Source organism: Thalassophryne amazonica, chromosome 5, assembly GCF_902500255.1.
Source record: "Thalassophryne amazonica chromosome 5, fThaAma1.1, whole genome shotgun sequence".
Classification (NCBI taxonomy): Eukaryota; Metazoa; Chordata; class Actinopteri; order Batrachoidiformes; family Batrachoididae; genus Thalassophryne; species Thalassophryne amazonica.
Window position 1 is genome coordinate 127,385,177 of NC_047107.1, and position 19,643 is coordinate 127,404,819.

The 19,643-nt window shown below is 39.4% G+C and overlaps 1 protein-coding gene across 1 annotated transcript in view; it reads left to right on the forward strand.

The window, feature by feature from the left end:
• The first annotated feature begins 2,230 nt into the window (after positions 1–2,230).
• Positions 2,231–19,643, forward strand: part of top3b (DNA topoisomerase III beta) — a 50,130-nt gene continuing 32,717 nt past the window's right edge. Inside the window, 3 exon segments of the mRNA XM_034171327.1 lie at positions 2,231–2,498; positions 17,746–17,877; positions 19,517–19,623. Of these exon segments, the coding sequence (XP_034027218.1) occupies positions 2,429–2,498; positions 17,746–17,877; positions 19,517–19,623 (309 nt within the window). The 5' untranslated portion in view covers positions 2,231–2,428.

The following is a 19,643-nucleotide window of genomic DNA, read 5'->3' on the forward strand; positions in this document are numbered from 1 at the left end:
CGTCTCTCCTAACAAGACCAGGTTTTCCCCAGAAGCTTTGCCAATTATCTATGAAGCCCACCTCATTTTTTGGACACCACTCAGACAGCCAGCAATTCAGGGAGAACATGCGGCTAAACATGTCACTCCTGGTCTGATTGGGGAGGGGCCCAGAGAAAACTACAGAGTCCGACATTGTTTTTGCAAAGTTACACACCGATTTAATGTTAATTTTAGTGACCTCCGATTGGCGTAACCGGGTGTCATTACTGCCGACGTGAATTACAATCTTACCAAATTTACGCTTAGCCTTAGCCAGCAGTTTCAAATTTCCTTCAATGTCGCCTGCTCTGGCCCCCGGAAGACAATTGACAATGGTTGCTGGTGTCGCTAACTTCACATTTCTCAAAACAGAGTCGCCAATAACCAGAGTTTGATCCTCGGCGAGTGTATCGTCGAGTGGGGAAAAACGGTTAGAGATGTGAACGGGTTGGCGGTGTACACGGGGCTTCTGTTTAGGGCTATGCTTCCTCCTCACAGTCACCCAGTCGGCCTGCTTTCCCGGCTGCTCGGGATCTGCCAGAGGAGAACTAACGGCGGCTAAGCTACCTTGGTCCGCACCGACTACAGGGGCCTGGCTAGCTGTAGAATTTTCCACGGTGCGGAGCCGAGTCTCCAATTCGCCCAGCCTGGCCTCCAAAGCTACGAATAAGCTACACTTATTACAAGTACCGTTACTGCTAAAGGAGGCCGAGGAATAACTAAACATTTCACACCCAGAGCAGAAAAGTGCGGGAGAGACAGAAGCCGCCATGCTAAACCGGCTAAGAGCTAGTAGCTACGCTAAGCTAGCGGATTCCTAAAAACACGCGAAGTGAATAATGTGTAAATAATTTAGAGGTGATTCAGCAGAAGGAGTGCTTTAGTTAAGGCACGTAAAGATTACACTGGGAAACAAATCGTAATCTAGATAACTAGATCAATCTAACTGCGCAGATTAAACAGCTAACAGATACAGAAAAACACCGCTGTGCTCCGGAACAGGAAGTGATACAATACTGCAGTGAGAGCCAACCACCAGTAGAGGCAAGCAAGAGCAAGAGGATCCAACAAGAGGCAGTGATGATGGTGTTTAACACAAAAAAGTCAAAGGACTTATTTCCATTGTGGTCCTTACATAAAACAACACAATAGGCAACAAAGATCAAATGTAGATACATAAATAAAAACATAATAACACTAAAAGAATTTCAAAAACTAAGAAGCAAATAAAATAAAATAAAATAACACATAGTTATACAAATTGGCTGGACTGACTTTCTAAAACACTGTTGAGCAAAAATGACTTGACCATTCTCTTAAAACAGTTAAGATTATCACAAATTTGAGCATCTGATGGCGTCTGATTCCAACTAAAAGCACCAATATTTTTAGCAACATTTGTGGTGTATCTTGGAATGAATAATGACGAGTGACTAGATCTAGTTCTAGGAAAGCCACCAAGACAACCAGACAACCCAAAATAAGTTACAGAGGCTTCTCTGGCTGTGATTTGAGAAACTGTGCACAGTGCATGTTTTAATTTTGTATCAGCAGTTTTACATCTTCATGATGAAATGGAGCAGAGAGAATTTCTTTCACTAAAACATCAAATCTAGGCTTCCATCTCAGATGTACCTTCTGGCAAATTGTAGCTGAACTTTCAGGTCTTCTTTTTAAGAAAAGTCTCGTCTATACCAAATCATGACCTCAGCATAAACTGATAAATCAATGAGAAGTTCATTCTGTTAAACAAGTAACGAATGAACAAGTAATTTATAGTTTTAAATTTAATTTCAGTCCTTCATGATATAAAGGAATTAATAAATGAATATGATGTCTTGAAATGAACACCAGCAGTTATGTTATTGTTGGTAATATAACAGATTACTAAGAAATTAAGAAATCGAGATGACTGGTGAGAGAGCTGCACGCTGTCTGTTATACATTCATCCAGCAGATGGCGGAAAGACATCTCTTAACATTATCTGCTGCAAAAGCTCAGGTAAGAAGAAGAAGAAGAAGAAGAAGAAGAAGAAGAAGAAGAAGAAGAAGGTCTTTTTCATGTTCTTTTTCTTTACTGTCTTTTTTTAGAATTGTTTTTCAATAGAACAAGATAAGCAGTTCATTGGGAAACAGTATGAAACTGCAAATGCAGCGCTTTTAAGTAAGTAAATAAATAAATAAATGAAGCTGACGCTCGTCGTCGCGTGACGTCAGCGGAAATGAGCCCTGTCAACTGTCATGGCGGCTCTTTAGCTTCATTCACAGCGTTTGTTGTCAGTTTTTTGCTTATTTTAAGGATTTTTTTTTTCTTTCGGAAATATTGCATTTGTAAATGTTGTTAGGAGAATAACAGTGATACGTTTTTACTCCCAGAATAAGAGCAGGAAGCCGACTCCAGGTCAAAATGAGGACTGTTTTGATGGTGGCAGAAAAACCTTCTTTGGCTCAGTCGATTTCTAAAATCCTCTCCAAAGGTGCGCTTCCTTTTTTCAATTATTAGTCTTTATTTTAGCTGTAACACGCTCCCGACTGACGATTTTTTTTTTCTTAATTGTAGATGTAAAGTTGTTTGGGTTACTGTTTATCTACACTTTATTTGGTCACATTCATGCAGGAAATGTATTTTATTCTTATTGTTTTCTCTCCTCCCCACTGAAATCACTCCCTAAAACACGGATAGATGTCATTATTTTTATATATAACCTAAATACATCCTTGTCATTTGACTGGGGGTTTGTGTGTCATGTGATATTGATCCCATTTGCAGTTTTGGTTCCATAGATTTTGTACCATTGCACACCATGGCCACCTTAATGTAAAAACATGGCAATGGTGCAGAGTTTAAATACAAACATGGCAGGGTTTGTTTTGGTGACAAACAGTGATGTGAATGAGCTTATTTCGAGCTCAAGTAGAAATGCTGTTGGATGAAGAACTCAACAAATTTCTGTTGCAATTTTTCATTGGACTGAGGAAAGCAGGCAGCAGTCTATACACAAAGAAGTCAATGCGCAGCATCAGGTATGGACTACATCATCATTTTAAGACCGTGAGAGATGCTGATATTTCCAAAGCTGCTATTTAAAGTTCCTGTTGGACTGTTTGAACATCTTAACCTCAAAGGACCAGTGACGCACACCAAAATGTAAGTCCCTTTTCTCTTGTACATAAATTAATAAAATATCAAATGACAAGGATGACAATAGTGTGTTTTTTTTGTGGCCAAAAAATTAATAAATAAAAAAAAAGTCAGAAAAGGCAGTTTTACACAAATTCTTTCTTTCTAAACAGTGATACTTAAGTAAATGAAAAGTTGTAAACAGAAGGAAAAAAAATGATTTATTTAAAGCTGTATGGCCTCTGGTTTTTGAAAAGATTGAAATCATAAAAAGTCTTCCGCACCACTCTAATTTTATTCCTTTGCATTTAAATAATTCGTAATATATTGCAGATTTGACCAAAATTCACACTTTTGGGAAACACTTTAGAATTTCAACCCCTGATGGGAAGAAATTCAAGTGATCAGATGCCGTGACCTACGTGTGATAGTGATGTCATAGATCATGTGAAGGCTTCCCCCACTCTGCACGAGAACACTGGGAAGGACACAGCGACTGCCAGTCGGACTACAGAAAGACACCGTGATGTCAGGTGGCTGCTCGCTCAAACAGTATAAACCAAGATGGTGGAAAATGCTCAGAAACAGCTTATTTCTGTATAAATCTAATGTGTTTCTCTTATATTTTTTAAACATTACAGAGAAATAAATGTGTCAAAATCTAAAAACACTGTTTTTGAAACTAGATAACACCTCTGAAGTGATTTATAAGACATCTTACAGATGTTAGCATGCACACCCAAGCAACTCACATCAACCAAGTGGGTCAGGTCACTGCTAATCTCAAAACCTCATGCATGCACATAAGCGCTTACTCCTGCAGTCTGTCTGCATGATGGCGTTGAAAGATCTCAGTGCTGCGTTTGATACCGTGGATCATCATATTCTACTCGGCAGGCTAGAGAATCATTTTGGGATTACTGTAAGGGCCCTTGCGTGGTTGACATCATACCTATCCAGTCATTCTCACTGTTTTTTGTACAATAATGAAATTTGTGGTTCCACATGGATCCGTCTTAGGCCAACCTGCTTATCTCACTTTACCCCTTGGGCATATACTGCGGCGTTTTGGGATTGCCTTTCACTGCTATGCTGATGATACTCAATTGTACATGAGATTACTGTTGATAATCTCATCCACATAAAATCCTTAGAAGATTGCCTTGCATCAGTGAGAAGCTGGATGTCTAGAAACTTCCTACATTTAAACTCTGATAAGCCTGAAATGATGGTTCTTGGTCCAGTGAGACATCAGCATCAATTTGACCAGCTAATGCTTACCCTAGGCTCATGTGCCATACATCACACGGACAAAGTGAGGAACCTTGGGGTAATTTTTGATCCTACATTGTCTTTTGGCCTCCACATTAGAGATTACGAGAAGCGCTTTCTTCTACCTGCGAAATATAGCGAAGATTCATCCCATCATGTCTATGGCTGATGCTGAGACCCTGAGCCATGTGTTTATCTCTTCTAGATTGAACTACTGCAATGTTCTTTTTTCTGGTTTACCGCAGTCCAGCATTAGGGGTCTCCAATTGGTTCAAAATGCTGCTGCCAGACTTTTGACAGGAAGGAGAAAGTTTGACCACATTACACCCATTTTGACATCCCTTCACTGGCTTCCTGTCCCTGTGCGATCAGATTTTAAAGTTCTGCTGCTAACCTATTAAATTATTCATGGACTGGCTCCTCCCTACTTAGCTGACCTAATTAAACCCTATGTACCGGCCTGGGCTGTGCGTTCTCAGGGTGCAGGACTACTTTGTGTCCCTAAGGTGAATAAGAAGTCTGCGGGTCACAGAGCTTTCTCTTATCGTGCCCCTGTTCTGTGGAATGATCTCCCTGCATCAATAAAACAGTCAGATTCTGTGACTTTCAAGTCCAAACTTAAGACGCACTTCTTTTCCCTTTCATATGGCTAGCATACTGGCATAGTATGTTTCTATGGTTTTTACTTTTTACTCTTTTGCTGTACGTTAAAAAAAAAAAAGTCATTCATTTTATTTTGTTTTTTGAATTGTTTTGTGTGAAGCACCTTGAGGTGACTCTGTTGTGATTTGGCGCCATATAACATTAATAAATTGAATTGAAAAGGAAATGAAAATATTCACTATCGATATTTCCCCCAGATAAATATGTCCTCTTCATTAAAATGAGCTGTAATTTTGCAACGTTACAAAAATAAACCAACATTATCATGCTTGGATTTCAGTAGAACCTACGTTTTGTGAAATTTGAAAGACCTTACAGCTTTAAATTGCTGTCTGTTCAAGTCATTTACATTAGAGTCTGACTGACACAAGATGCTTAAGTCTGAAACCGATTTCAATATTTGATGTTTCTAAAATCCAGTTTGCCGATATGTAGACCATTTTATATTTTTTTGCCCGCATTACATAGTATAAACAAAGATTTCCCCTAACATTTATTTTGTGTAGTTTTTGTAATGAGTCCTCATAACGACAACATGACATAATGCAGTTTGAAATTAAACCCGTGTTACTGACATGAACAGAATTTTAACAGTTGAATTTTGTAGGCTAACAGGTCCAAAACACAGTAAGTTACAATACATAGATTATCTATGCAGTAATGCTTATGGTCGTTTCTGTGATCTTTCTTTTATACGTGGTAACTTTTTATTATTGTTAATGTGTGCGTTTCACATGAGGACTAGTAACTTACCATGAACACAGATGATTTCTGTGGTGCTCAGTCTTCTGTTAGCTGGTTGTTGTGTTCCACAAATGTGTGTTGACCACAGGGGAGCTACAGAGCTCTCTCTGGTAGACAGACTAGGCAGTGATAACAGTTGTGCCATAGTTCATCTTCTGTCTGTTTGTTTTTGTTTGTCCCCCCCCCCCCCTTTTTTTTTTAAGTTGTCATTTATTGGCTGTTGTAAACAGCAATACCAATTTATCTACAAGTACCCCATTTTGGCCAAATATATCGGCACATCAATTTATCAGTCTGGCTCTAATTTGTATTTTTGGGTGATGTGTGCTAGGTGTGTATTTTTGCTAGGTGTGCAGCCATGCAGTGTATGTGCTGTCCACTTTTCCTCTGAATGGTGATGGGGTATTTCCTGAAAGCACTGTTTCTAAAGAAACACGAGCAGGACTTCTCAGCTAGTTGAGGAAACTGCTGAGACACTTCCAAACTTCTCATTCTTAGATGTGTCATATTGTAGCCACTTAAATATTTGTTTCTGTTCACTCCTTATCGTCTTTTTGTCACATTTTTTTCTTGTTAGTTCAAGTTGTGCAATTACGTTAGCAGATTGAAACGGTTTGGTAAAGTCATACTTAAATAGCTTTGGTATATCGGTAGTCAGTAGCTGACTGCCAACAAGTACAAAACTGTTAACAGGAATTCTATGTACAGCTTTCTGTTTTTGTAGCATTTTGAAGTAAATGGCTTGAAGAACTGGGTTATTTGAGGGGCTGTTCGACTCGACATGTTTGTGTATCTGCATTTGTGAAGGCTTGCAGTACGGGGGTGAGGATGAAGTTTTCATTTCAGTCTCTAAATCAAACCCGCCCTGGGGCGAGTAATTTGCCAGTTACTTATATGATACTCAAATAGAGTATTTTATGCTTACCACACTTCCACAGATGTCAGGGTTCTCCCCAGAAATTTTAGTATAGCGGTGCTGTTGACAATTATCACCCAAGGTGGCACGCGTTGCAAGTCATTTTGACTAGTTTTAGATGCATTGAAAGCAAGAATAATAGACAAAAAATTGCACTTATGTTGTACTATCAAAGTTCTTCTTTTTTCATTTTTCTATCTAGGTTAAGAAAATAAATAACATTGAAAAGTTTAAAAACACATTAATATTTGATGGACACACTGTACCTTTAATCCAGTAAGACAGGCAGAGTTTTTCTGTCATGTTGAGGGACAGTTTAGGGTTTGTTTTTGTTTTTTTTTCTCTCAACATTTTTGAGTGGGATTGCACACTTTTTTTAAAAACAGTATAATCCCTAATTGTCTTGTTTGAACAAGCGCTAAATCTGGACTGATTTGATTGTCAAATCAGAATCAGATTTATTGCAAAGTTCTCACATACAGGTAATTTGATCTGGTGTCATTGGTGCATAAACAACAATAATAAAAAGAAAATGAAGACAATAATTCTGGAAGAAGTAACAAGAAGAAGTAAAGAAGAAAATCTGCTCTTTTAATGATGAAATCCTTCATGAAAAACTTTCTGAATCAGTTTTTCACACTGTACTGTTTCACTGAGGCTGGGTGGTAAAATTGCTTCACTGCTTTTTTACAGCATGTAGCGACTGCTGTTCACACATTTTCCTCCTCCCTCTCTCTCGGAGCTCTTTTTATTGGAAGAATTTGACTGAGTTTGTTTTTTTTTTTTACTGTGAGATGCTGTGTGCTCTCTCTCCCTCTCCCTCTCTCTCTCTCTCTCTCTCTCTCCCTCTCTCCCCCCCCCCCCCCCCCCTCTCTCTCTCTCTCTCTCTCTGCACTCCAGTGCTGTTCTGCTCGGCTCTCTGCTGGCGGCGGAAGGGCGAGCGGGCAGTTCAGCACAGACACATCCTGGCTGGATTTAAAAAAAAAACTACCTGAGAGCAGGGCACAGTATAATGGCGCTGTCATAACACTATAATAGCGTAACGCTGTTGTTCCATTGTCTGAGGAGAACCCTGGATGTGTAGAAAGGCAGATTAACGAGGTCAGGTAAAGTAAAATGTCTTTAATTGCTATGATAAACTGTTGGGGTTGCAAAGCACAGTGACTTAAACATTGACTTTGTTGAAGTGACAAACCATTCATCTACTCATGCTTCCTGACAATGTTTGCTAACAAATAGATTTTATTTGTAGTGTTACAAAGGTCCTAAGATAACGGTGATGCAGGTAGTCTCATTCGCTGTTCCTGGAGGTGGCACATAGACAAGCTATGGTGATGAGCTCAAAGTCCAGGTAGTAAGTAATCTTGGGTAAGCAGTTGGTGTTTTTCCTGAGAACAGGCATTCTCAGAGAGACTGGAATGGTCTCCAAACCAAAGTTGCTGTCAAGCATCCTGCAGGAGTGGCTGGTATGGCAGCTGGCCTCATGTATGACCTGAGGCACCCGGTTCAAGTCAATGTTCTCCCTGGTGAGACATAAGGAGTAGGAATGGATGTTTGGTCAGTTACGTTTCTCTGTTTTCAGCTGCATCTTATGGGTGTGTTTTGGTTAATTTGATAGCGTATACTAAAATAAACCATGAATTTGTTTGTGTAGAAATGAGTGAAATGGGTCTAAGATAAAGTATTACTTTCATATTTTGCTAAATCCTGACAGCTAAGAAATTTCAAAGAATACATATGCATGTTTTTTTTTTTTTTGTTTTGTTTTGGCTAGGTTTTTCTAAAGCCTAGGCTTGTACCCTGTAAAGTGCAGTGAGCATTTGAATGAGGTTCTCTCCAAATTGTTAACATGATAAACCAAAATCAGTAAATTCTAACATCTTGTAACTCACTAAATTAACAGGGCACATAATGAGGATAAACTGGTTAGCTGGGCTAGCACTACCTATTAGCCACTTAGCCAAATGCTAAGAGAAATGCAGTGTGGCTAAAAGGGCTTGGCTGAGGTGCTTAATGTCTTCCATATTATTTGCCAATGCAATGTGTGGGTCAAGGAATCTAATTGTGGCTAAACAGAAAATACATTGTTTGTTAGCCTTATTGGCTAAAAAAATTAGATAGAACTTTATTGATCCCTTGGGAAGAGTCCCTCAAGGAAACTCAAGTTCCAGCAGTGTTGTATAGCAGCACACAGGGGAAGAAGCACACAGTGTCAAAAGTGAAAGTAAAAAACAGTTTGCAATGAAAATACACAGTATAAATACCAGATAATACTGATCAATACTGATTTACTGGCTACTACTGTTCTTTTGTTCTGTAATTTTCTCTGGGCCCCTCCCCAATCAGACCGGGAGTGACATGTTTAGCCGCATGTTCTCCTTGAATTGCTGGCTGTCTGAGTGGTGTCCAAAAAATGAGGTGGGCTTCATAGATAATTGGCAAAGCTTCTGGGGAAAACCTGGTCTTGTTAGGAGAGACAGCATCCATCCCACTTTGGATGGAGCAGCTCTCATTTCTAGAAATCTGGCTAATTTTCTTAAATCCTCCAAACCGTGACTATCCAGGGTTGGGACCAGGAAGCAGAGTTGTAGTCTTACACACCTCTCTGCAGCTTCTCTCCCCCTGCCATCCCCTCATTACCCCATCCCCGTAGAGACGGTGCCTGCTCCCAGACTACCAATAACCAGCAAAAATCTATTTAAGCATAAAAATTCAAAAAGAAAAAATAATATAGCACCTTCAATTGCACCACAGACTAAAACAGTTAAATGTGGTCTATTAAACATTAGGTCTCTCTCTTCTAAGTCCCTGTTGGTAAATGATATAATAATTGATCAACATATTGATTTATTCTGCCTACAGAAACCTGGTTACAGCAGGATGAATATGTTAGTTTAAATGAGTCAACACCCCCGAGTCACACTAACTGTCAGAATGCTCGTAGCACGGGCCGGGGCGGAGGATTAGCAGCAATCTTCCATTCCAGCTTATTAATTAATCAAAAACCCAGACAGAGCTTTAATTCATTTGAAAGCTTGTCTCTTAGTCTTGTCCATCCAAATTGGAAGTCCCAAAAACCAGTTTTATTTGTTATTATCTATCGTCCACCTGGTCGTTACTGTGAGTTTCTCTGTGAATTTTCAGACCTTTTGTCTGACTTAGTGCTTAGCTCAGATAAGATAATTATAGTGGGCGATTTTAACATCCACACAGATGCTGAGAATGACAGCCTCAACACTGCATTTAATCTATTATTAGACTCTATTGGCTTTGCTCAAAAAGTAAATGAGTCCACCCACCACTTTAATCATATCTTAGATCTTGTTCTGACTTATGGTATGGAAATAGAAGACTTAACAGTATTCCCTGAAAACTCCCTTCTGTCTGATCATTTTTTAATAACATTTACATTTACTCTGATGGACTACCCAGCAGTAGGGAATAAGTTTCATTACACTAGAAGTCTTTCAGAAAGCGCTGTAACTAGGTTTAAGGATATGATTCCTTCTTTATGTTCTCTAATGCCATATAACAACACAGTGCAGAGTAGCTACCTAAACTCTGTAAGGGAGATAGAGTATCTCGTCAATAGTTTTACATCCTCATTGAAGACAACTTTGGATGCTGTAGCTCCTCTGAAAAAGAGAGCTTTAAATCAGAAGTGTCTGACTCCATGGTATAACTCTCAAACTCGTAGCTTAAAGCAGATAACCCGTAAGTTGGAGAGGAAATGGCGTCTCACTAATTTAGAAGATCTTCACTTAGCCTGGAAAAAGAGTCTGTTGCTCTATAAAAAAGCCCTCCGTAAAGCTAGGACATCTTTCTACTCATCACTAATTGAAGAAAATAAGAACAACCCCAGGTTTCTTTTCAGCACTGTAGCTAGGCTGACAAAGAGTCAGAGCTCTATTGAGCTGAGTATTCCATTATCTTTAACTAGTAATGAGTTCATGACTTTCTTTGCTAACAAAATTTTAACTATTAGAGAAAAAATTACTCATAACCATCCCAAAGACGTATCGTTATCTTTGGCTGCTTTCAGTGATGCCGGTATTTGGTTAGACTCTTTCTCTCCGATTGTTCTGTCTGAGTTATTTTCATTAGTTACTTCATCCAAACCATCAACATGTTTATTAGACCCCATTCCTACCAGGCTGCTCAAGGAAGCCCTACCATTATTTAATGCTTCGATCTTAAATATGATCAATCTATCTTTGTTAGTTGGCTATGTACCACAGGCTTTTAAGGTGGCAGTAATTAAACCATTACTTAAAAAGCCATCACTTGACCCAGCTATCTTAGCTAATTATAGGCCAATCTCCAACCTTCCTTTTCTCTCAAAAATTCTTGAAAGGGTAGTTGTAAAACAGCTAACTGATCATCTGCAGAGGAATGGTCTATTTGAAGAGTTTCAGTCAGGTTTTAGAATTCATCATAGTACAGAAACAGCATTAGTGAAGGTTACAAATGATCTTCTTATGGCCTCGGACAGTGGACTCATCTCTGTGCTTGTTCTGTTAGACCTCAGTGCTGCTTTTGATACTGTTGACCATAAAATTTTATTACAGAGATTAGAGCATGCCATAGGTATTAAAGGCACTGCGCTGCGGTGGTTTGAATCATATTTGTCTAATAGATTACAATTTGTTCATGTAAATGGGGAATCTTCTTCACAGACTAAAGTTAATTATGGAGTTCCACAAGGTTCTGTGCTAGGACCAATTTTATTCACTTTATATATGCTTCCCTTAGGCAGTATTATTAGACGGTATTGCTTAAATTTTCATTGTTACGCAGATGATACCCAGCTTTATCTATCCATGAAGCCAGAGGACACACACCAATTAGCTAAACTGCAGGATTGTCTTACAGACATAAAGACATGGATGACCTCTAATTTCCTGCTTTTAAACTCAGATAAAACTGAAGTTATTGTTCTTGGCCCCACAAATCTTAGAAACATGGTGTCTAACCAGATCCTTACTCTGGATGGCATTACCCTGACCTCTAGTAATACTGTGAGAAATCTTGGAGTCATTTTTGATCAGGATATGTCATTCAAAGCGCATATTAAACAAATATGTAGGACTGCTTTTTTGCATTTACGCAATATCTCTAAAATCAGAAAGGTCTTGTCTCAGAGTGATGCTGAAAAACTAATTCATGCATTTATTTCCTCTAGGCTGGACTATTGTAATTCATTATTATCAGGTTGTCCTAAAAGTTCCCTAAAAAGCCTTCAGTTAATTCAAAATGCTGCAGCTAGAGTGCTGACGGGGACTAGAAGGAGAGAGCATATCTCACCCATATTGGCCTCTCTTCATTGGCTTCCTGTTAATTCTAGAATAGAATTTAAAATTCTTCTTCTTACTTATAAGGTTTTGAATAATCAGGTCCCATCTTATCTTAGGGACCTCGTAGTACCATATCACCCCAATAGAGCGCTTCGCTCTCAGACTGCAGGCTTACTTGTAGTTCCTAGGGTTTGTAAGAGTAGAATGGGAGGCAGAGCCTTCAGCTTTCAGGCTCCTCTCCTGTGGAACCAGCTCCCAATTCAGATCAGGGAGACAGACACCCTCTCTACTTTTAAGATTAGGCTTAAAACTTTCCTTTTTGCTAAAGCTTATAGTTAGGGCTGGATCAGGTGACCCTGAACCATCCCTTAGTTATGCTGCTATAGACGTAGACTGCTGGGGGGTTCCCATGATGCACTGTTTCTTTCTCTTTTTGCTCTGTATGCACCACTCTGCATTTAATCATTAGTGATCGATCTCTGCTCCCCTCCACAGCATGTCTTTTTCCTGGTTCTCTCCCTCAGCCCCAACCAGTCCCAGCAGAAGACTGCCCCTCCCTGAGCCTGGTTCTGCTGGAGGTTTCTTCCTGTTAAAAGGGAGTTTTTCCTTCCCACTGTAGCCAAGTGCTTGCTCACAGGGGGTCGTTTTGACCGTTGGGGTTTTACATCATTATTGTATGGCCTTGCCTTACAATATAAAGCGCCTTGGGGCAACTGTTTGTTGTGATTTGGCGCTATATAAAAAAAAAAATTGATTGATTGATTGATACTGTTCCTCCCCTTCCCAACCTCTGTCTTCCTAATATATAATTTATATACGAAGTTTATATTTTGCTGGAAGCAGCAAGCACGCACCTAGTGATAGTTGACCGGAACTCATTGCTGGCTAGTTCAACTGACTTCATCATAGAGGGTATTTCAACATGGCGACGTCCTCGGCATTGAGTGTTGGTGCTAATTTTTCATCTTTAAATGCTGTTTTGGGTGCCATAAAGTCATTTGAATCGGAACAGAAAATCACCTACTGGCGGAGGGATTCTCAGATGCTAAAAGCAGCTCGAGGGATTCTCAGATGCTAAAAGCAGCTCGAGGGATTCTCAGATGCTAAAAGCAACTCGAGGGATTCTCAGATTCTAAAAGCAGCTCAAAAACGTGGCATAGCCGTGCCCGAAATTATTTCCACCGTGTGGCGAAAATTATTTCCATTGTGCCCGAAATGATTTTTATTGCCATGCCCAAAATTATGTTCACTGGCACTATTCACCACGCGGTGGAAATAATTTTTGCAGTCTTGGTAATTTTCTGTGTAGGGCGAGGATGATAAACAAAACCTTCAAATTCAAGACAATAAAAACGAAAATAGAAAAGTCCACGTCGGCATGTGTGTTTATCCCGTTTTGTTTTTTTTCTCTCTGTCAGTGTCGTGTCTGCAAAACCTTCAGTCAGTCTACCCCTGAAAATAGTGAATGGTAAAATATGCAAATTTTCAATAATGAAAATCAACAGTATCAAGCTACTGTCTTGAATGTGAAATAAGGAGATCTTAAACTCTGATCACCTTTAAGTTCCCACCCAACCGCGGCCATTCCGTTCCATCGTGAATAAATTTAGATGGCTGGCAAAACAGCGCAACCTGCCATTTTGCTGGTGCCGCGTACGGCGAAATATCGTCCAGTTCAACTTTGCTGAGGGTGCCGCCATGTTGAAATAAACTCTACAATGATGTCATTTGAACTAGCCAATCAGCAAGGGGATCCAGTCAAATATCGCTGGGTGCGTGTTTGCCGTATCCAGCAAAATATAATCTGCCATTTATATGTCACAGCACTAACCCAGATTAGATTGATTAAATTTGGTGCATCATATCATATTCCATATATCGTATATCCCATGGAATTTGTCTGCCACCTGCTGGATGGTTGATGGGTGCTGGATTGATGATGGAAATTAGGAGCAGGTGTGGTTGAAGTTACATGGAGTTTGAAATAAGCTTGCCTCTATTTTCTTTTTTGTTTGTTTGTTTTCTTTTTTCATTTACAAAGCCTAGGTCTGGTTGGCACTCAGGCTGTCACTGCGTCTTTTATATGGTGAGTGAGATGTTTATTGTGTTTACCAGTTAGTGATGCACACTTTGTAAAATGACTCACAGATAACTCCAGGTAGCAATGCTGCGCTCGTTGATGTGGCTGGGCAGGTTAACTAGCTGGCTGTAGTAATTTTGCAGGCTGGCTGTGCAGAAGGACTCGTCTACACACTGGCTGCCCAGCGGCATAGTTAAACGCCTTTGGAAGGCCAGCAGGATCAGCAGAAAGAGGCTCAGCAGCTACAGACCGACAAAAGAAAACAGCATCGTGTGACACTTTACCACAACACTTAATGAAGCCGACTGGAGCTGTCCACGTACCTGAAAAAGACTTGTTCAACCGTCTTTCAGTGACTCAGTTCCATTTTGGTCATACTACTATTTTACTTTTTAGAGTTGCCAAATATTTTAATTTATATAATTTGCATATATGAAGAACCCAAGATATTAGAACAAGTCTGCATCTAATATATTCATCTACTTGTTATTGTACAGTACATTGTGGTACATACAGTTTAGTACCTCTGCTTTAACAAAATTCCTGTCTTCACCCCTGTGAATAATTATTAGTTAATTAGTAATTATTATTAAAAAAATAATTCCAGATCTTCTGAGTAAAATTTAAAATTTGGGTTTTGAGTAATTCTGCTAATTAGTTTATTAGTTTACTAACCTCCAAAAGAAATGCAAAGTCCTGCCCCATCTGGAAATGTCTTTTATTAATAATAGTAATTGTTATGATTATTATTTTATGTAGCGCTTTAAGGTATAAAATTTCAAAGTGCACATAATAAAGCATCAAAAACAACACTAAAAAGATAATAAAAATAGCAACCATAAGAGCAAATGAAAATTGAACACAAAAATACCAGTAACTCAAACCAACAAGTTTAACTTCGATGCTACACAAACCTCCCTGATTTAAAAAACAAACAAACAAAAAAAAACATTTCTACACAAGACAGCCCTCAGTAATAAAAAGCAGATGATTATTAGATTTTTGAAGACATTAACATTGTATGTTTGGACAGAAACTTAGAGGTTCGCCAGCGTTAATGGTCTGTGTTTAAGTACAACCTCTGAGTTTTTGAATTCATAACTGATCAGAACTGGTTTATAAAATAGGATAAACCCAGGAGAGGCTTTGGCTCAGCTCGAGGGGGAAGCTGCGTTCCAAATATCACTGAGATGCCTGAGCTTTACAGACACACACAGACTCTACTAATTATAGCTGTCAGTTGATTTCTTGGTCCCTTGATACAAATTCACGTATTTGTATCTCCGTATGCTTGTATATTGAGATATGTATGTAGAGGAGGGATGTGGCAGCTAAATCTTCATGTCAGAACAAATTCACTTGAGAAAACATATTTGGAATAGCAGCTGCAGTCTTTTTACTGTTTCTGTGTTTAAAAATTTTAATCTGGGGTGTCCGCAGTCTCACAAGCTAAGATATGTATTGTTTAAAAAGGTAATTCCTGTGGTCTGGAGGGATGCACCCGTTCCAGCTCTCACTTCCACCACAAACAGTCATTCCCCTGATCACAGAGACAAGTCTCTTACCTGGCGCTGTTCCATTGTTGAGTTTTAAATAGGTGTTGGAGCGATGCAGCGTCTGAGTTCTGTGCTTGGATTTGGGTCTTGTGTTTTTTGGTCCCCACGGTTGATCTGCACACTTGAGCTGGCCATGGCTCAATTTTATACTCCCTGTTCTTGATGGGAATCCTGTGCACGCATGTAGGATGTAGTGACGGTCAGTGGGTTGGGGTGGGGGTCACCTGGATGTCGGCTCAGGCTCGACGGGCACTGAAGCAGTATGGGTGGTCGTGGGTGGCAGTGGGGTGGGAAGGGGGGGGGGGTATTGCTCACTTTGATTCCCGATTTAATTGTCATATGTGCTCTTTGTGAGTCCCTTCCATTACCATTCAGCCTTGAGAGAGTCATTTAATTTGGAGCATACATCATCCTGTTGCATAGATTTTCCAGGTAATTGAGGCAGAACTCTTCAACCCACTTGTTACAGAACAGTGTTAAGGCCATTGCATACATCATCAGACAGCACGTCTCTCTGGTGAAGATTCAAAATCTGGTTTAAATCTGTGCTTTTTTTGCCACTGAAACAGGAAGATAACAAAATTTGTATCTTTCAGACTCCCGACATTTTGACAGCTGTGCAGTGGCCAGTGTTGCCACATTTGTGATTAAAAAGCAATTTACACAGGTGAAATCTGCATATAAATCAATTTCCTTCTGTTGGTTTGTTTCCAACGTTCATGCTATAATAGCAAAACTCCACCTAATCAACAGAGCATTTGGTCAACTCTGCAGCAAGTGCTATGTTATCACCTGATCGCTCAATGTGTGTTAAATTGATGCTGAAAAACGTTACACTGCACTTTTAGTTTCAAACCACTGGTGTGCTGTGAAGTTGGCCTTTGGTTAGTAGCCTGTTTACAGACACATCTCAAGTCACAATCCAAAAAAGTTGAGATATATGTGGTAGAATACATAATGAGTATTCTGACAAATATGTCCACATTCCACCTGGCTGCAACAGATAGATGGCTACATTCCAGAGGGGATGTCTGCCTAGGTGGGTCTCACCTAGGATCCAAGGCAGTTCCATAGTGTGTTGGATGTGGTGACATGTAGTCCCTGCGTGTGCTCCCTGACCTGACACTGACGTGGCCTTGTTGTTGGAAAGTCGTCAGCCTCAGTCAGCACACACCAACAGAACTGTACCTGGACTTAGAATTTTCTGTGTTCAACTTGCTCAGTGTATCCAAAATGAATATGCCACAAGAACGTATTTGTTTATGTCAGTATTGTGTTTTTATCTGTTTGGATTATTATTTTTTTTTTTTTACAGATTCTTCAATAATGTTCCCAATGATTGTTACAGTCTTAATGGGTGACATTTGCATTCTTTGTGCACAGTTATTATTACCTCCATCGGCAAACACAAAGCAGGTCTTGGAATTGTGTGTGTGTGTGTGTGTGTGTGTGTGTGTGTGTGTGTGTGTGTGTGTGTGTGTGTGTGTGTGTGTGTGTGTGTGTGTGTGTGTGTGTGTGTGTGTGTGTGTGTGTGTGTGTGTGTGTGTGTGTGTACACGATTTCTTGGCAGAACCTTTGTTTGTCTAAGTCAAACGTGGTACACAAGGTCACCTCACTAAGACCTTGGATGTGATTGATTTTTGGGAACATCTTGATTTTGATCGTAGCCATCAGGGAGCCGAGTCTGAAACTTTGTGGAAGATCTCAGATAAGTGCCACATTGTGTACATTTAAATAAAAATTTTAGCTGCTGTGGCCCGAGTCTCTGATACATCATGTATATGATAAAGCCACATTGTCTTTATGGATTGTGGTAAAAATTGCTACCATACTGTCATTTACAATGCTAAGATGTTGTACAAGTTCCACGTTTGGCTCTGTGATGCAGGTTAGGTTCAGTATTCCTCTCGTTCTAATGTTTCTCAGGAGATTTTTCCCTGCAATTTTTTTTTTTTTTTTGGTAAATGAATTGCTGATGTTTAGTTTCTGTTTTAATGTTTCAAACACAGTGTTAAACTGTCAGTTGAATGCATGTATTGACTGCTGTTTTTTTTTTTTTTTTCTTCCTTTCTTTTCAGGATGTTGTTCAAGTCGCAAGGGTCTGAATGGCGCATGCTCAGTGCATGAATACACTGGGAGCTTTCATGGTCATAATGTCCGCTTTAAGATGACTTCTGTTTGTGGACATGTGATGAGCCTGGATTTCATTGGTGGGTGTTTCTGTTACTTGTTTTTTCCCCCATGAAAACAAGTTGCATTTAAATTGTAATAAGTTAATCAAACAAGCAAAAATCTGCCAAACCAATACGTGAAAGTTCACTTAAGATTCCGTTAAATAATGTTTTGAAATTAGCTGAGAAAGTTCATTTTGATTGATATTTTATGCTCTCTTGATCTCAGATATGACTTAGAAAATGATCTTTTCAAGTTTATTTCCCTGAACAAGATATTTAAGGTTTATCATCTAAAAACAAGTCCTCCTGTCTTAGTGGAATTTTAATGAAGTAATTGTGCTGGCCAAGTGGTTCGTGCACTTACTTCCAAGAGAGACGTTTCCCAGTTCAAGACCGTCCGTGCCCATTCTCTATGTAATGTGGTGTTGAATCAGGAAGGGCAGTCGGTGTAAAACTTGTGCCAAATGTGGCAACCTTGACCCAAACAAAAAGGAGAATCTGCAAGTATATACTTTAAATATTTTGACTACCAATTCGACAAATGTACTTTGTAAGATTTTACATTTTTATAGTCATTGCTAGCTCAGGTGTTGACCAATGCGATACGGAAACTTTCGTTCTGAGCTACATGTTCAGCAAAATTTACACCTGCTGCCTGGTACCCAGATGCTTTTCATAGTACGACTGACCTCATTTAACCTGACTTGGGACCAACACCAGCCTGTGACGGTGTATAGTGTCAAGTTGCACAGCCTCATTTATGACTGTTGCACACATACACAGCAAGACCTATAACACAACATGGCAAATTTTTACATGCATACGTTGTGATTTGTAAAAACAAGCTAGACTGCAAAAAGAGCGCATCTGTGTGTAAACGTTGACCCATTTGTATGAACATTTTCGAGATTCTGAAGTGAAGTCAGATAGTCAGAATATGAGTGGCAGCATTACACATATACTGCAATGATGCCTACTTGGCAAATAAAGGCTGTTCTGATTCTGATTCAGCAGTGCAAAGGATTCTGGGACAAAAATAACTAAAATAATTTTCTAGTTATTTAGGTATTTCCAGAGATTTATGCTGGTTCTTATGATGAGCTTGTTGAAGCTTGCTAAAGTTATGTCCATAAGTGATTGAGGACCCACCTTGTTTTGCGACTTGCTACATTTATTTATTTATTTATTTTTTTCATTTTTATATTTTGACATCCCAGGGCTGTGATTACACAATTTGGGTTTCAGAAATGTTTCTTTTTCTGCTCTCCCTCTCGGATGCCATAATAAGTCCACGTTTCTGGCTTTGTGTGTATGCTTCAGTATTCATGAGGTGTCTTGCATTGACCATTTGTAGTTGAATGTGGGTGTGTAGTGGGTGGAATAAGAGGATGACCCACATGCACGCAATTTCAGGTAGTGTGTGATTTATGAAGAGATCTTTGCATGCAAGTGTGCATATGAATGGTCTTATAAGTCTGCGTTGTTCATGCATATCGTTTTACTATGGATCCTGCACACTCTTTTATAAATTAGGGCCCTGGTTCTTAATATGGTTTGCAGTCCTTAAGTTTATGTACTCCAAAGAAGTCATTTACAATGGTTATGTTACCTTTCTAAGAACAACAACAAAAAACAAATTGAAGACTGTTTTATTCCTTGGTCTTTGTTTTTCAAGGGAAGTACAACAACTGGGACAAGGTGGACCCTGCAGAACTCTTTAGCAAAGCTCCCACAGAGAAGAAGGAAGCCAACCCTAAACTCAGCATGGTCAAGTTTCTCCAGGTGTCTTTCAGTATTCATGA